Source organism: Vigna umbellata, chromosome 3 (assembly GCF_029865625.1).
Source record: "Vigna umbellata cultivar VRB3 chromosome 3, Vumbellata_1.0, whole genome shotgun sequence".
Lineage (NCBI taxonomy): Eukaryota > Viridiplantae > Streptophyta > Magnoliopsida > Fabales > Fabaceae > Vigna > Vigna umbellata.
The window spans coordinates 7209249-7227958 of NC_142167.1; the positions used below are offsets into that span (position 1 = coordinate 7209249).

The following is an 18710-nucleotide window of genomic DNA, read 5'->3' on the forward strand; positions in this document are numbered from 1 at the left end:
TGTTACTGTTGATATTCCTCTTATATGTGATCCTCCTGGTGATGCTCCACCCATTTTGTCTTCTCCTTCTTTAGACTCTCATTCACCACAGGATCATCCTTCACCTCCACCCCTTCAGGTTTATAGTTGCCGTAATCGTCTCCCTCATGACTCACTTCCGGTGCCGCCTCATGTGTCTCCTCCGGCTCCAGCAACTGAGTCTGACTTGCCTATTGCCCTCCGTAAAGGTATACGCTCTACCCGTAACCCTTCCCCCCATTATACTGTTCTTAATTACCACAGATTATCTCCATCTTTTTATACTTGTCTCTCATCCATTTCTTCTGTGTCAATTCCCAAATCTGTGAGTGATGCCTTAACTCATCCTGGTTGGCGTCAAGCTATGATGGATGAATTAAGTGCTTTACAGGAAAGTGGAACTTGGGAGCTGGTCCAATTACCATCTGGAAAGTCTGTTGTTGGTTGCAGGTGGGTGTATGCTATCAAGGTTGGTCCTGATGGCACGATTGATCGTCTGAAAGCTCGACTGGTTGCCAAAGGCTACACATAGATTTTTGGTTTGGATTATGGTGATACTTTTTCTCCAGTGGCAAAAATGACCTCTGTTCGCCTCTTCATTGCCATGGCCGCTCTTCGACAATGGCCTCTTTACCAACTTGATGTCAAAAATGCTTTCCTCAATGGTGATTTGCATGAAGAAATTTATATGGAGCAACCGCCTGGCTTTGTTGCTCAGGGGGAGTCATCTGGATTGGTATGTCGTCTTCGCAAATCCTTATATGGCCTAAAACAGTCTCCTCGGGCCTGGTTTGGTAAATTCAGTTGTGTTGTTCAACAATTTGGTATGTCTCGCAGTGAAGCGGATCATTCAGTGTTCTATCGCCACTCGAGTGCTGGATGTATCTACTTAATAGTGTATGTCGATGATATTGTTCTCACAGGAAGCGACTATCTTGGCATCTCTCAGATGAAACAACACCTTTGTCATCATTTTCAAACCAAAGATCTTGGCAAACTCCGGTACTTTTTGGGTATTGAAGTAGCACAATCCAATGATGGTATTGTCATATCTCAGAGGAAGTATGCATTAGACATCTTGGAGGAAACAGGGTTAATGAACTGTAAATCTGTTGAGACACCTATGGACCCTAACATCAAACTCCTACGAAATCAGGGGGAGCCTTTCTCAGATCCTGAACGGTACAGAAGACTAGTTGGTAAATTAAACTATCTTACTGTTACGCGTCCTGACATTTCCTTCACAGTTAGTGTGGTGAGTCAATTTCTAAACTCCCCATGTGAAGACCATTGGGATGCAGTTGTTCGCATACTGAAGTATATTAAAAGATCACCTGGAAAAGGTTTGCTATATGGCCCTAACAACGATACAAAAATTGTTTGTTATTCAGATGCTGATTGGGCTGGTTCCCCTTCTGATAGGAGGTCTACTTCTGGATATTGTGTCTCTATTGGTAGCAACCTGATATCTTGGAAAAGTAAGAAGCAAAGTGTTGTGGCAAGGTCCAGTGCAGAAGCAGAATATAGAGCTATGGCATCAGCTACTTGCGAGCTTGTGTGGCTTAAACAATTGCTTAGTGAATTGAAATTTGGAGATGTCACTCACATGATACTTATATGTGATAATCAAGCTGCTCTCCATATTAGCTCTAACCCTGTCTTCCATGAGAGAACCAAACACATTGAAGTTGATTGTCATTTCATTCGAGAAAAAATCATATCCGGAGATATCAAGACTGAGTTTGTTAACTCAAGCAACCAGTTGGTAGACATATTCACTAAGTCCTTACGAGGACCTAGAATTGATTATCTTTGTAACAAGCTTGGAACATATGATTTATATGCTCCAGCTTGAGGGGGAGTGTTAGATGTTAAGATGTGTGTTTCTGTTATTTGGGCTTAGTCTATTCTGTATTAAGGGCATTGGCCCATATCTTACAATATAAATAAATTACCCTATGTGTATGCAAAACACACAAGGGATATTTTCTCCCAATCTTCTCTATTTCTCATAGAAGGTTCTCTGAAAACTTTTTGGGCAGGATTCAATTCCAGATCCTGTTGCCTATGTTGTGACTGATTGGGGTAGGGATCCTTTTATCTATGGTGCTTATTCTTATGTTGCAGTTGGAGCCTTAGGAGAAGACTATGATATCTTAGGGATACCATTTGATGACTGCTTGTTTTTTGTTGGTGAAGCAACCTGCCAAGGGCACCTAGATATTGTTGGTGGTGCAATGATGAGTGGACTACAAGAGTCTATTCGCATAATTAACATATTGATTACTGGAAATGATTATATTGCTGAGGTGGAGGCATTGGAAGCTGCATGGGGACCATTAGACACTGAAAGGGATGAAGTGAGGGATATAATAAAGAGACTTGAGGCAGTAGAACTTTCTAACATAATGTACAAGAACTCTTTAGATGGTGCTCACATTTTAACCCGAGAAGCTTTGTTAAAGGGAATGTTCAAGTGGTCCCTAGTGGGAGTGGAAGCTATGCAGAAACTCAAGGAAGTCGTTACTACAACCCCTATACTAGCTCTACCCCATTCTGGCCAAACCTTCTACATGGAGTGTGAGGCTTCTGGCACTAGAGTAGGGGCAGTTTTGTCACAAAGGAAGAGGCCCATAGCTTTCTTTAGCACGGCATTATCTGAATCTTCTCTTGCTAAGTCCATTTATAAAATGCTGGAAGTTAATAGAATCCAGGAAGAATGGAAGACATTGGAGGAGGATTTGGCACCACCCAAGCCTCTAGACCTGAATTGGAGGGCAGTAGCCAGTGGGTTCCCTTCATATGATAACACGATGATGAAGAGGAGCCAGGAGATCAAATATCACGGTTCCAACCTTGAGGACAAGGTTGTTTTGCAGCGGGGTGTAATGTTAGGAAGTTAAAAGTATATGTAAGAAGAAATAAAAGAGGAGGGAATTAAAAAGTGGGAAAAGTGGTTAGTTTGTTAGTGGAGAGAGTATAAATAAAACTGAGTTGGCTTAGGAGGGGGGATCGGATATTTTCTTTTGAGTATAGACTGGACATATTTTCCAGTGGAGGAAGGTAGGCTTCCTTGAGCGGGGTGCATACTTGTATTTTTGATACTTTACAGAATCAATAATACATACATACATACTTTATTTTATGTTGTTCGAGTGTTGAAGTGAGAAGAGAGTATAGATTGGGTTACTCGCACAAAGTAACCTAACATCTACCCTCCAAATTAGGAGGCAATCATCAGTAAAAAAATATAATTTTATATAGGTGTTTGCAATGCCACCTCGTTAATTGGAAGAAATAAAGATTCGCAATACTAAAGAAGACTGCAAGAAAAGAAACCGGGATAAAAATTAATGAAACAAAAACCAGGAATAGGATATGATAGCATATAATTTAAGTTAACAAGAATTTGAAGGTGCAAATAGCTCTGAATTTTGCCCATAAAATTTAGGGAACAGATGTTTACGTTTACAATTTGTAAAACTTACGACATTCAATAGGAGCTTAGGTTCCTCTGTATTTTAAGGCCAAGTTTGAAACCCTAATCTCTTTCGCAGCCAAAACATATAAGGAATACATTGGTGACAATGCCAGGGAGTTCACTTTTATAAGAAACAAGGGACACAAGTAGGTATTTCCTAGAAAGAGGGGTTTCCCTAGTAGAGAACACTCCAAGGTGAATCTGAAGTTATTCTTCACCTGAATTCAAGAGGAGATCAGTGGTTCAATCTTAAAACCCAAATCCCTTTATTTTAATTTTGTGTTTTAATTCTAGAGAGTAAAGAATTTGGAAACTGTTTAAGGAAAAAATTCCACGACCAAGCAATGCAGATAAACTAAGGTCTTGATTTGGTCATGTCACTTCTCCATCAGTGAATTAATGGAGCACAGATGGAGTCTATTGGTGTGACTTTTCCGCCAACTGATAGCTTCTAAAGTTCACGGTATCTTTGCATATTTTCCAAAGTTTAGAGTGGCTGGATGCACTTTTCCTTAAAGAATTCAGTAAGACAGACGATTCAAGAAAGTACACTGATATCCTGTGCATAAGAAATATGTGTGAAATTTCAAACTGGTTAATCTCATGAACTATGGCCCTGCCTCAACAATCACAGGTAAGAGGTTTTATTTTTCAAGGACATTGAAATTCCTCCCTGAAGTGAAACCTCTAAAATGGATTGGTAAAAGCAGTTCATAGACAGGTTTACAACTAACATGAAAAATTTACTCACCATCTCTTCCTCCTTCTGACCATTTTAATTGACTGCCTATAAACCAACCACATTATTGTCAAATCTAAATGAAAAATTGGTAACCTCATTCAGATACCGATTTTTAATATTCACATGCTTCAAACATTATGATTTGTTATAGAACTTTGCGTTAAATATTTTACAGCTTAAACTAACAAAAACATAATATCTACCTCAAGTTCACAACATTTGCAAGATAAAGACAGGTATTATGTTGAAGCAAAGCAAAAACATCATCTGCCATTCCAACATATGTGCAATGCCTTACAATGTCCATCATGCCTACAGGATAAAAGTCAGTAGGAAACATTTTCAAAATCAACCTGCATGGGTACATCACAGGACAGAGTCTTCATTATCAGTAGTCTAGAATCATACCAGGGTCACAATTGCTATTTATCTCATCAAGAAGTTGTTGAACACTTGTGAGTTCTAGAGAATCTTTCGGGTTCCTTCTTTGTCTAATGGAAGACCTGGCAAGGGACAAAGCAAATTAGCAATATATGTATTCCAGTCATTGAAATGTATCTAACACTGGCAACCTTCTAACAACCAAACATACTTGAAAAGGGATCAAAATTTCTAAACTGCTTTAAGAAACCCTCAGAATTATTGAGCACGCATAGAACATGATTACAACCTTGAGGTTCAGGAAACAAGACAAATAGGAAAATATATCAAAAAGCATAGAAATCAAATCCTAATCACTAATAACTCATGATTTGACTATATTAAAGAGGTAGGTTTTAGAAAGTGGATATTAAACCTAATTTGATCTCACAAAATTAGTTTGTACGGTAAGGTTTGCACCCACTCACTTATAATTGATATGGGGTCTCCAACACACTCCCTTACCCCAAGACCTAGACATCTCGAATGGAGTACTAGATACATATAGGTGGTTCAATAACGATTAGGACAATAAGCTCAACAAATCTTGCTAGGGTAGACTTTGATACTATCTTAAAAAGTAGACTCTAATCTTAAAACAACCTCAAAAAATCCGCTTGTAAAGTGAGATTCACGCCCTTTCACTTATAGTCGATGTGAGATCCCAAACAATAACTATGATATGATTTGATAGGAAATATCTTATAACATAGTTTTGTTATTAGATATTGATTTCGTTCATTATTATAGATCTCTGCTTCAATACAAATAAGTATATTCATTTTTGTACACAAAACGAAAAATTCATTATATAAGGTTAAATATGTTATTGGTTTCTTAACTATAACGAAAAATTGCACATGGTTCCGACTTGAAACTTTGATTTTGTTTGGTCCCCCTACTTTCAAAAGCAATGGTTTTAGTCCTTCATTTCCAATGACATTAAATTTTATTCTACATGATAAACGGCATTCAACTTAAGCTGCCATGTAAAGTAACACGTAGTTGCCATGTAAAGTGACATGTGGCTGCAACAATTTTATCTTTTTGAAGTAAAATTATTTTTTTCTAGAACTCCACCATCTCTGTTTCACATCCCATCTTCACCTTCATCAACCAAAACCATTCATTCTCCACTTTTTCCATCTCCATTCACAAGGCTCGCTCTCATCTTCCCTGTCTTTCATTCCGACGTCTTCAAAAAAATTTCCCAGAAAAAAAGCATTGGTTGCCCCCTTCTTTCTTCAATAATAGCACAAGGTTTAGTGTCCCTTAAAAGTGTGTTCATCCCTTTCTGTGAGGCACTCCAACACTGGCCACACCATCGCTGTTCCACCAGCTCTACTGATTTTCCCCCTTTCTTCATTCTTCTAACAAACCCTAAACTTGGTGTGGTCGAGAATCACAATGTACCCATAAGTCATCCTCGTCGTTGGAGATATTGTAGCCACAGTCCATACTAGCAAAGCCTACCATTCTCGGACATCCAAAACGGAGCCAGCACCAATTTCCTTCCTCTAACAAGGCTCCTCCATGCAACTTCACCTTCTCTCCTTACCCATTTTTTATTGAAAGTAGAAGTAATTTTGGCAAAATTTTGTGAACTACTAAACACCCAACTTAGGACATAAGCTTTCCTTCAAATCAAACCATTGTTTTTGTGAAAAAAGAAAAGTAATAATTTTGATGTATTTGTCTTCTAAAAAATTATTTTGCATTCAAACCATAATTATCAACTTTATTCTATCACATAGGTTAAGTAATTGTAGTACTGGTTCGTATTCTAAAATGATTTGTAAATTTAAATTTATATCCAACCAATTCACTATGTTTTATTCATTTTAAAAAGTTGAATCAAAAGTTTTAAAATGTGTGATAGTGGTGTGTGAATGGGGAAGAAGACAAGGTTTTGTGATAACCGGTTTATGTTTAAAACTGATGCAGAGAAAAGTGAATGTGATTATGGTGAGTTTGATCGAACATGAGATTGCAAAAGAGGGTTGGAGTGGCAGTGAAATTGGTAGCGTCCAAGTCTGAGAATTGGGTTTGTTGAAGCCATGAAGAACCCTAATCAACCTATTGTAATTTGAGATAATATCTTTAGAATCTTCCAAATTAGAGGAAATAGATATATAATCTTTTTTTTATTTTACTTTCCTAGTTTCCCTATTTCCCTTTTTAGGAGAATTAGATTATTACAAATAAAGAATATCAGAATGTATTTTTTATGATTGAGAATAATAAATCAGTCTTATTTTTCCACTTGGTATCAGAGCTTGTCTGATCCACTTCCACTGTCTTTGCTGTCCGCCGGCGGCCAGCCGCTATGGCCACCGGCGGCCCCTAAAAGTCTCTTCTTTAACATGTGTTTTTAATAGGTTCCAATTGCCCTAGTCAAGTTCTGCCTTAGAATTCTGGCCTTTTTTCCAATATTACCAGATATAGAGTTTATTTGAGTATGATCAGAATGGGATTCGAACCCATTCCCTTTCGAACCAGTAGCTGAAACTGGTGTTTTAGATTTGTTGATGCCCAATCAATTTTGGCTCTTTTTGGCATTCTTATTGATTCCCAGTTGAATCAAAGAGACCGAAAGTCTCTTCTTCGAAGAATCCAAGAAAGGCCACTACCTTTGCTGCTTACTCCACCGTGTATCGCCGCTATCCGCCGCCAGTCCGCTGCCAGCCTTCGTACGTCGCCGGCCACTGTCCGCCATCGACCACCGTCGTAGTTCCGATTGGTGACCAGCGGATCTGGGGCTTCTCTTCGAGCGCGACCTAATCCTGGTGGTCGCCGTCTCATACTCCTCCGCACGTGCCGTCACGCACCTCCTCTCTCCGTGAGATCTCAGGTGCATGTTTGTCACGCGCCGCCCTCCCGGCGTCGGCATCAAACCATGCCACTGCTGGTCGTCTCGCCGGACCTTCCTCTCTCTGTTCTGTCCCTCCATAGCAGCCATTGCTGTCATCTTCGTTGTCTTCACAACATCTCCGTCTTCTCACCTTCTCTCTCTAACAGAACAAGAGAGACTTTTCTGCTTTGTTCATCTATTAATGGGTTTTGAAGCCGAGGAAAATTTAATGGCTAAGGTTTTGACTAAGGCGAGTTTCGTTTCTTCTTTGCTCGGTAGTAGTCATCGCCACCATCGAAGGGGGACGGTTCCCGATTCTCGTAGCTTCGTTTCTGGCATCAGAGGGTACACTTCTCTCAAGTTAAAGTCTCAGATTCGCAGATCTTGGTCGTCTTTCGAGTTTTAGGGTAAAAAGCTTCACTCTCATGTAAATAGAGGAATACCCAACAGGATCAGTTCGTGGTTGAAACTGGTGCTCAGATGACCCTTAGAATAGGGAATGTTCAGAAATAGTGGGAAAAGGGGCTTCAACCCAACATGAAAGAGGTGATTTTCGCCCAAGACCTTGTAGAGTCACTATTAAACGCGGGGGACAAGTTGGTGGTGGTTGATTTCTTCTCTCCTAGCTGTGGTGGCTGCAAAGCTCTTAATCCTAAGATATGTCAACTGGCAGAGATGAATCCTGATGTTCAAATCCTTCAGGTGAATTATGAGGAGCATAAGTCCATGTGTTATAGCCTCAATGTTCATGTTCTTCCTTTATTCCGCTTCTATAGAGGTGCTCATGGTCGATTGTGTAGCTTTAGCTGCACCAATGCCACGATCAAGAAGTTTAAAGATGCATTGGCCAAACACTCCGTCTTCACACCGAACACTTCCGCATCGTCGGACCTCGCTCTCAGTTTCTGAGTTCTGGTTTGGTCCTTCTGCTTACTATGTTCTGGTTTATGCCTCCACCAAATGACCATGTTACGATCTAAGGTAGGGGTAATAATAAGGGTTGGAAAGTATATGAGCAGAGAGAATATTTAGTATAAGTTAATTAGAGTAAATAAATATAGTATAAGTTAATTAGAGTAAATAAATATATATTTAGGGAAATATTCAATATAAGATATTTATAATTAAGGATATATGCTAGGATAATATACCGAGAGATATTTATATTAAATATAGGGATATTTATATTAAATATTAAATATAAGGATATTTATATTAAATGCAGATATATTCTAGAGGAATATTTAATAAGAGATGGGCGGGAAATAATTAATATAAGGGTTAAATATGTTTTTAGTCCCTAAACTATTGGCCGTTTCTGGTTTTCGTCCCTCTTTCAAAGTAAGGTACAATTTGGTCCTCATTCTTTTCGAAACGTTCGTTTTAGTCCTCGAAAACTAAACACTGTTTAAAAATTTGGTCCTCATTTAGCAACAAATGAGGACTAAAACCAAAATTCCGAGGACTAAAACGAATGTTTCGAAAAGAATGGGGACCAAATTGTACCTTATTTTGAAAGAGGGACGAAAACCAGAAACGGCCAATAGTTTAGGGACTAAAAACATATTTAACCCTTAATATAAATAAGGTTAGAGTCCAGGGTTAAAGGGATGCTTTTGATTATTGAGTTTTGTGACAGACATTATTGTCTTGTGAGGGAGGTTATGCTCTCAAAGTAATTGAAGGAGGTTATGCTCCCAATTATTGTTTACCCTTTTTTATTCAGATATTACCATCAATAAAAGAGATTCATTCATCCAATATCATTCGTTTATTGTTCTGTTACGTGTGAGAGAGTGTGAAAGGTTGTATTTGGCTAGTTTACGTACTCAGGTACGTAACAGACCAGGACCTTTCCTCCTCCTATCACCAATGGATTCTCACTTCGTTTCTGTTTCTCAAGCAACAGTGCTTCGTTCCGCTGCTACCACAGTCGACGCTGGGGCAGTCAGTCGCCGTCACCGCAGTCAATTGTTGTAACCTCTGCAGTTTGTCGCTACCGCCTCAATAAGCTGCTGCATTTTCTTTGGTCAAGATTAAGAGTGCCTCATGAAGTACACTAGCCGTCGTTCCCGCTGTTTGCCGTGAGGGGAAATATTTTTCAGCCCCTGTAGAGAACTTTCTTCTTGGGCTAGAGTTTAGCCCGTACTTCTTGTGATAGTGTTAAGTATCACCATTTAGGAGTAGTCCAATAGAGAACTTTGGACCTCCAACCTGTCTTTGGCTTTTTTATGCCATCATAAGTCCCAATCTTTTGTGTTTTTGGTTTCTGCCAATGCTTTGTTATAACAGCTCATTGAGAGTTGTTCTTTGAGACCGCCCATTGATTTGACTCGTTCGATGTTAGGGGTTTCAGATTTGTCCCCAAGTACGGATCGATTCTCACCCGTTCTTCCACCTTCACGTCACTGACGTGTGTTCAATCGTGAGGGGAAGAAAAGTTTTAGCCGTTGTAGGGTAGTGTAGACCCTGCAGGTTTGTTGTTGTTTCAGCTGCTGTAGGGTGGTTAAGTCCCTACAAGATTGTTGCTGTTAGCCACTGCAAGGAAGTTCAGTTCTTACAGGTTTGTTGCTGTTTAGGGCAGTTAAGTCCCTGAAAGTTTGTTGTTGTTCAGGACAGTTAAGTCCCTAAAGGTTTATTGTTGTTCAGGGCAGTTAAGTCCCTAAAGGTTAGGAGAGTGAAGTCCTTGAAGGTTCATTGTTGTTAGGGTAGTTAAGTCCCTAAAGGTTCGTTGTTTTTAGGGCAATTAAGTTCCTAAAGGTTCATTGTTGTTCAGGGTGGTTAAGTCCCTACAAGTTTGTGGTTGTTAGCCTTTGAAGGCCTCCCATATGTTACTCATGGAAATCATGTTGTTGAAGTTTTGTTGTTGTTCGCCACTGGAGGCCCTTCATCTGTTCTTATAGTTTGTTGTTGTTTGCGGCTACAAGTCATCATCCATTTTTGATGGAAATCTCTCTCGTCCATTGTTGTCCAAGTTGAAGTTTCATGGTGCTAGTACGCCCTCGTCCATTGCTGTTCAAGTTGAAGTTTCATTGTGCTAATTCGCTTTTGTCCATTGTTGTCCAATTTGGTTTATTGACGTTCTCTACAATTGAGTTTGACTATTCCAAGCTTGGTTCATACAATCTTGTATGATCCAACTTGAGGGGGAGTGTTGTAATTTGAGATAATATCTTTAGAATCTTCCTAATTAGAGGAAATAGATATATAATCTTTTATTTTATTTTACTTTCCTAGTTTCCCTATTTCCCTTTTTAGGAGAATTAGATTATTACAAATAGAGAGTATTAGAATGTATTTTTTATGATTGAGAATAATAAATCAGTCTTATTTTTCCACTTTCTAATATGGTATCAGAGTCATGGTTAGAGCCTATCCTAGCGAGTTCTAAGTAGGCATTTCTATTTCCACCCGTTGTCAGGCCGCTATAGAACCACCCATTAATTTCTACTATCACGCACGAGATGTCTATACCTCGACGTGAAGGGAGTGTGTTGGAAGTTTCACATCGATTAGAGATAAGGTCAATTTATAATATATAAGTGAGGTGCAAACCTCACCTTACAAGCCGATTTTGTAGGGTTGAATTAGGCTTAAACTCACTTTCTAATACAACCCCCTTGACAAAGAAATTTTAACACCGTTAGAAAAGAGGAAGTAAAACCATTTCTTTTGAAAGTAAGAAGACCAACAAAATCAAAGTTTTGGGTTGGGACCATTTGCAATTTTTCGTTATAGTTGAGAGACAAAAACATATTTAACCCTTCATTATATTTCTTTCAGGCTTTCTCTTCTCAACGTAATACGAAAGCAATATCACCCTTTGCGACTTGTTTTCTCACTCTTCCTTTCAACATGATATCAAGAGCCTAAGGAGAAGCAAACTCAAATTTGTCTTCTCCTGGTGAGTCCACTGCTCTTAGGAGTAAATATTTGAGAAATCAAGCATGTTTTGTGTTTCTATTTTTTTTTTCCTTCTATCACTTTTAAGTTGCATGCACTACTCTGATGGACTTCTTTAATCAAGAAGTCAATAACCTGAAGAATACACACAGAAGAGACCCACTCCTCTGAATAACCTCTTCTTATTTAATGAAATCAAGAGTACAAATGCAGTGTAAACACCCCTAAGGAAGCCTGATCTCCCTCCACTGGACTAAGTTCCAGTAAACTCACAAAATATAGATTCAATAATCCCGCCCTTTCCAACTAACTCCTTATTTATACTCCCCTACCTTCTAATTAATTGCTAACCGGTCCTCTCTGCTTCTCGCTATACTTTTATTTCCTTATTTATTCCCCTATCATACTCACTGTCAGTGTTACTGTTCATTGACAACAACTTTCTTGTAAGCTTTTCCAGGGAATGTTATTATTTACCAATGACAACTTTCCAACAAGTTTTTCTTCCAACTAACAATTATTTGTAGTGTTAACATGTTAGGAAGGGAAATATTGAGAGAGAGAGAGGAATGTGTATTATAGAAGGGAATTTTGAAATAAAAGGGGTAAAGTGGTTAATTGTTTTGGGGGAGAGATTTTCTCAAAACGTCATAGTTTCCCTATGGGAGGTTTTAGGGAGCTATCTTTTTGGTATTGAAAGTCTTTGACAAATAGTATCTACCAACGATGTTTTATTAAAAAGTATTGTTTACCTTCATGCCCTCTAACGATATAAATGTTCAGCTTGAGGAGGGGTGTTAAAGATATGATTTGAAAGGATGAAATACATTGAAGATTGATTGTCACTTTGATATAGAAACGGTCATGTTCTGGAAATGTGTACTAGCTTTGTCATTATTTACTTTGTCTACTTTGGCAACCAACTAGTAGACATGTTTGCTAAGTCTCTCAAGAGATCTTATGTTGATGACATTTCTAACAAGTTTGTCTAACATGATAATATATACTCCATCTTGAGTTAGAGTCTTAGAGATATGATTTGATTACAATAAATAGGTTACCAAATATTTTCCATTATTAGATATTGATTTTATTCCTTATTATTGTATCTCTTTTTTCATTATAAACAAAATACCAATGTGTGTACCTAACACGGAATTCACTATATAATCTATATTCCTTATCTGTTTCCCCCTTTTCAAAGTGGTATCAAAGTGATATCATACTTCATGACCTGTTTTGTCACTAATCCTTTCAACAATAGAAATATACAACTCCTAAATAGAATATATATTTTCATTCCTCTCCCTTATGTTGGAGCAAACATGATATTTGTCTCCTAAATAAAATTCCATCCTCGTCTCCATTGAATAACAAGTATACCAATACCCACCCAAATATTAATTAAATTACAGAAAATAAAAATAAAAGTGCAAGAAGCATGATATTATAAAGAACTCAATGCCAAAATGATAGGGTATGGAGAGTTTATGAAAGGGAGAGACGTTAGGCAGTTATAACTGTAATCATATAGCTTGGGTGGGAAATAAAGCTCCTATAAAAAGAGCTGGTGTATTTGAGTAATACTCACTTTTTGAATTGCATACTGTAAAGACAGGATCACGTTTATCCTGTGGAGAGAGAATTTGGCTCTCTTGGAGGTTGTTTGGTTGTGCATTTACTATACTGAATAACAAAATTATACAGTATATTCTTCTTTTCTACGCTATGAGTGTGTGTTAAGTGCAAATTAGATAGGTTTCCAATTCAGAAACCTATCACAAAAAGACAAATTTTCTTCTCTCTAATGCTAAATAACAACTAAGAGTTCTAATTGCATAAATTTCAAAATAGAGTACAAAATAAGATAAGAATATTTTTGTACTCTATTTTAGTAATCTAAAACAGAGAAGGAGTGGGGACAAGACAGATGTACACACTAATTCTCAACAAGAGAGATATGTACACACTAATTCTCATCCCAATAGTCAATTTAAAATTACATATATTATGCATACTCATACTCATACCCAGTCAATCCTAGTAATTCCCATCAACTTTGAGACATTCAGACAATTTACACTTAACAATGAAAATGAGATGAACAATATTAAGAGATAGAGATGCTAAAGAAAACACAAGAAATACATAAAGTAACAAAAACAAGATAAAAAAACTCAAACAAAACGTACTGAAATAATTAAGAATGTACTGATTATTGAAACCCACTAATATTATGAGTTTTAGCTTAGTTAGATATAAAAACGTAAATGAAATATATGGGAACCACCTCACAGCATTCAAACTAGCACTCATTTCAAGATTTCTATCAGACGTAATTTGTGTGTAGGCATGTAATCTTCCAGCGGGATCTAATGAATCTGTTCTAACCATCTTATGTACAGGAACTTTCAATGGTCTTGAACCTATCATCATAAAAGTTATGATAAGCCAAAAACAAAAGGTATGCAACATAAGAGACAAGAAAATGCATCAAACCTGTTGGAATAGGGCTGAGGTCAACCTCCTTACTTATATTAATACGAGGTAGTGGAGATTGTGCAGTAGTCTGCCATAGTAGAGAAGTATGCAAAGAAAATGTTTGAATTAATGAGAAAAATTATGATGCAGACCAGAATATGGATTCATGTTTGCATAAACCGTTAATTATTAAAAATAAAGAGATGTTTTAGTATTTACAGTTGATACAGGATATGTTCATGAGATAAAGGTTGGGGATAACTTGATACATGAATATTAATTCAAGAACTTGTTGGAGCATATAATTAAGTAGAACTTTAGTAACGTTTGGTTTCATTTAAAAAAAGAATCAACCTGATTATTAGTTAAAATAAAGTGATAGTGGACATGGCCATAGGAAAGGTTTAACTAAATTAGACATGGCCATAGGCATTGAGCTTTTGGGAGCAGATGTTTCCACTCTACCACACACCAGTACTACTGTGACATAGTTTGCCACTATCAGCTATTGTGATAGAAAAATCCACTCCAAGCATGCCTTAACAAATTCACAAACCATTTGCTAAAATAAGGTGTTGAAAATTGTAAAAGTCAATTTGCAAACTTCTAAGAAAATTTCATTTACTGTCATTTTTATATAAAATCATATTGCCACCTGCCTTTCCTACCGATGAATTCAATTGATGGAGCCAAAATCAATATACTAGCAAATACTTAAAGTATGTGCTAAAAACATTAAACATTGAGCATTACGTTGCAAACATACTTGTTCTTGAAATGTCCTTGCCTCATTGGAACTCCTCAATGTTGATTCAACCACTGACTGTATCTTCTCAATGATGACTTCCTGATTTAAAAGGCTCACCTGTATGCAAACAAATGCACTATTTTCAACATCAGAGAATGAAGAAATAAGGTATCATGGTGGTATCATTTACTGGGGATAGAAGTTTCATCCAGCCCAAAGTTTTCATGGTGGTAAAGGGAGACAACATGTTTTCTACATTTCAAGCTCAAAGTGCTCTTCTTTATATGAGGGGATATTAAAATACAGCTCATCAAGAATTTTTAGCTATAGGATTGATTTTAGCGATGGAAAGTTAGTCCAAGACATGATATCAAAGTCTATATGACCATGTGGTTAGAAATTCGATCCATGCCATCCTCATTCTTCTAAACAAAAAGTGAATTGCAGCACCGTGTATTGTGGTTAACCCATGCATATTCCATGTTTCAAGCTCAAAGAGTGCAAGATGGCATGTTAGATACGAAAATATTGATATATTTTCCACAAACAACTTAAGCTTTTGAGCTAGTTAGTTCATGACACCATCAAAATTCAATTTCCTTAGCAAATATCATGAATAAACAACACATTAGAAACTTAATTGATTATTTCATCAATTTTGTTCAGAACCACCTAACCCTAAATTATAACTTCATAGCCAACATTTACCACCGCCAAATAGCCAAAAAACTATACATAATCTAAGATACTTTAACCCACCTATTTTCTAGCTTAAGAGCTAAATGTTTTGCTAGTAGTAATACAGAACCTTGAGTCAATGACTTAGAAATAATAATCATAAAGAATCACTAATATTCATATTCATAACTACATTTTTACCTCCCTCTTTGTCGGATGTACATTGACATCAACATTTTCGGGTGGTAAAACAATTGAGATATATATGAAGGGCTTAGAAGCTTTTGGTAATGTCGCTGCATAAACAATTTCAATAGCTCTCTTCAATGCAGAGCACTCAACCAGTCTATCTGAAGAACATAGACAAACTTTTCTTGAGAATCTATAAACAGTTATCTCATGTTAGATAATGAGAAATTTGAAGTAAACAAGGATAAACACTTAACAAAAGAGGGGCGAAAATATGTACTGACAGTGCAATGTTTTTATATAGTCATCTAATTACAAACAACTATATATGGTTAGTTTCTTGACTTTGATAATAAACACCATAATATTAACACGAAAGATGATTTTTTAATTAATCAACAGTGTAAAAATAATTTACACTAGAAGTATATATCCTATCAGGGATGTTCATGTAAACATTTAGTTATTTAATCGGATGTTATTTTTTCTGTTTTCTGTTATGTTTGTGTGACCTCTTTTGAGACTTTGGAACCTATATATGATCTGCTTGTGTTCTCTTTCTGATAAATTGAAATGATATTCAGTTCTGTTTTTGTTAAGTTTTTCTTTGCCTTTTTCTTCATATCAAAATTCTGATATATCCCTTAAACCCTAAAAGAAATATATCGCACAAAACTTACCAAAGATGAAAGTGAAACTCCATATTTAGTGTTTCAATATGCACCCAACCAAGAATTAGTATGGGATGTTAAAGCAGATGCAAAAAGCAAAAATCAAAGACCGAACATTTTTTTACATTTTCACGGAAAATCCTCTTTGCATTTGCAAGAATAAGGATGTGTTAAATAACCCTTTCAAATCCCTTTGCACAGTGAAGAGTCTTCTAACACCAGCGTATATTATTTTTTATATACAGTAGCATTCATCTAATAGAAAAACACCTTCAAAATTTTAAAAGCACCACAGTTAATGTTTGTACAATTCATGTATACCATTGATGAAAAGCACCATTGTGATTTTCTTTGCAGCATAATTCGCATTGGACATGTAGCCATGCATCTCAAAAACCGAAGAAGACATATCATCATCTGAAGCTTCAATTTCAATCAGGTTGCGAACAACTGAGACACCATAAACAGATTTGATGGCATCTAGCCTTGAAGACGTGGCAACAGTGTGAACATCAGCTCTAACAGCTCCATGCTGATTGCAGTAAGTGAAAAAATAACATAGTAATTTACAATGCAGCTAGCTAATAACATTACATTAGCAAATAGGTTTTGTACCTCAAGAGACCAACCTTTCTGCAAGAGAAACTGACTTTCATGTGATGAATAGCAAATCGGCTTACCAAGTCTACAATCTTTGAATAATCATCAGAAGTATTCTGCAGTGTCTTCTTCCTTGCAGCCATGTTATAGAACAGATTCTCAACCTATCAACAGAATTACTTTCAGGTAATCAGAAAGCAACATCCTAATCAACTTCATTACACATCATTAATAATGTAAAATATAGACAAAAATTACTGAATGGCAATTTTGGCCTATTACTGCTATCCTTTCACACATTTGGTTCCCACTATTTTAACTAAGTAAAAAAGTGTCATGTCGGCACAGACGTGCTCTGTAATATTAGACATCACGTTAACATCAATAGGTAAACCAAAATTGTACAATTAAAATAGTAAGATCGAAATTGGCGGACAAAAATGATGGAGTGATCAAATTCGTGAAGTCATAATAATGATACAAAATGTATAATGAAATCTAAAAATAGGCACAGTATTGTTGACGCATAAATAGACCATTAATAATATCACATATTAATGACAATGTCATTAGTTTAATACATAAATACTTACGTGAAAATAAATCACAATGAAACAAAAGGAGAAGCCATGACGAAAGTATTAGTTTACCAACCATTATCTGTGTTCCTTTAACAGCAGCACATGGCTTGGGTTCGTGCTCCATGACACCATCTCTGTAGGACACCCTGAACCATAGAAGCATAAATCTAATATACTATATGTAAGAAACAAGCTTCTTATAAAGGTTTTCTTGGACAACTTTTTGTTAAGCATTTTTAAGAAAGAAATAAATAAAAATGTACATGTAAGCTTGCTTCATTTTTTTTCTTATTTTCTGCTGCCGGAAGTATTTATCTAATCAAAATCTTAATTAATTATACATGTATCCGTTTAGATAAACTTCTCGGCAAATACTTCTAGGAAAGCAATAAAAAAGAATGAATCTCTATGTAAGCTAAAATTAGCTTCTCTGAAATAAGACTTTAGTGGAAAAGTTTATTTAATGTTTGTGTCTTATATTTTTCGCTTGAAGCGCTGGATAGAAGAATATACAACCAAAAGCACACTATAAGAGTATGGAAATGGATAAAAACATGAAAAAGTGAGTGCCTGTAACCGTGCAACTGGTCTTTGGTAATGGTGGTGACGGTGACGTGACCGACATAGGTCATGCTAGCGAGAGCCTCGCCGCGGAATCCCATCGACTTGATGCGCTGCAAGTCCTCAAACGCGGAGAGCTTGGACGTCGTGTGGCGCTCGCACAGAATCGGCAAGTCCTCAAACTGCATATAAGCAGAATCAAAACGCGAGTACATTGTGAAATTACACGAGGAACGAATGAATTGAGAGTGACTGACTCGGATTCCGTGGCCGTCGTCGGAGACTTGGATGAGTTTGAGGCCGCCATCCTTGATGAGGAGATTGACGGAGGAGGCGCAGGCGTCGAGGCTGTTCTCGAGGAGCTCCTTGACGGCGGAGACAGGACGCTGAATGACCTCGCCGGCGGCGATTCGGTTGACGACGGAGTCACTCAGGCGCTGGATTTTGGGAGGCTCCATGCGGGACAAGGGTTCGCTCTCAATCTCAGTGTCTTCCATGCATTCACGCACCACTTCAATTCGATGTGCTCAATTTGTGTTGCTTCGTTGGCGCGGGTATCACACACAGCATTTTAAGGAACCCAACATAACATAACATGTAATAAATTAATTTGGTTTCACAAATAACATTCAAACATAATTTAAATTGAAAATCCACTCCATAGACCTATGTCCAAACATGTATTCTACACACATTTTTTAATAGAATCTTAAATGTTCTAAATACAATTTTTTAAGCATCACAAATTTATTTTATCAAATGAAAAATTTTATTTGTTTTCAATTT

General features: G+C 37.0%; 1 protein-coding gene and 1 pseudogene across 3 annotated transcripts in view; one reads left to right on the forward strand and one right to left on the reverse strand.

Annotated features, from left to right (window-relative positions):
- MLH1 (MUTL-homolog 1) overlaps positions 1-18509 on the reverse strand; it is a 33689-nt gene extending 15180 nt beyond the window's left edge. Inside the window, exons 1-11 of one of the 3 annotated variants that reach the window (XM_088108331.1) lie at positions 18182-18509; positions 17934-18106; positions 17437-17509; positions 16812-16946; positions 16504-16714; positions 15524-15672; positions 14663-14761; positions 13948-13984; positions 13706-13841; positions 4650-4744; positions 4445-4553 (exon numbers count right to left, since the gene is read on the reverse strand). In XM_088108331.1, coding sequence (XP_087964457.1) covers positions 4445-4553; positions 4650-4744; positions 13706-13841; positions 13948-13984; positions 14663-14761; positions 15524-15672; positions 16504-16714; positions 16812-16946; positions 17437-17509; positions 17934-18106; positions 18182-18421 — 1457 coding nt within the window. In that variant the 5' untranslated portion in view covers positions 18422-18509. Of the gene's footprint in view, positions 1-4444; positions 4554-4649; positions 4745-13705; positions 13842-13914; positions 13985-14662; positions 14762-15523; positions 15673-16503; positions 16715-16797; positions 16947-17436; positions 17510-17933; positions 18107-18181 lie in introns of all 3 variants that reach the window. The other 2 variants (XM_088108330.1, XM_088108329.1) reach the window with 2 other exon arrangements.
- On the forward strand, positions 6827-8742 carry LOC148201516 (thioredoxin-like 1-1, chloroplastic pseudogene; annotated as a pseudogene).
- Positions 18510-18710: the final 201 nt, after the last annotated feature.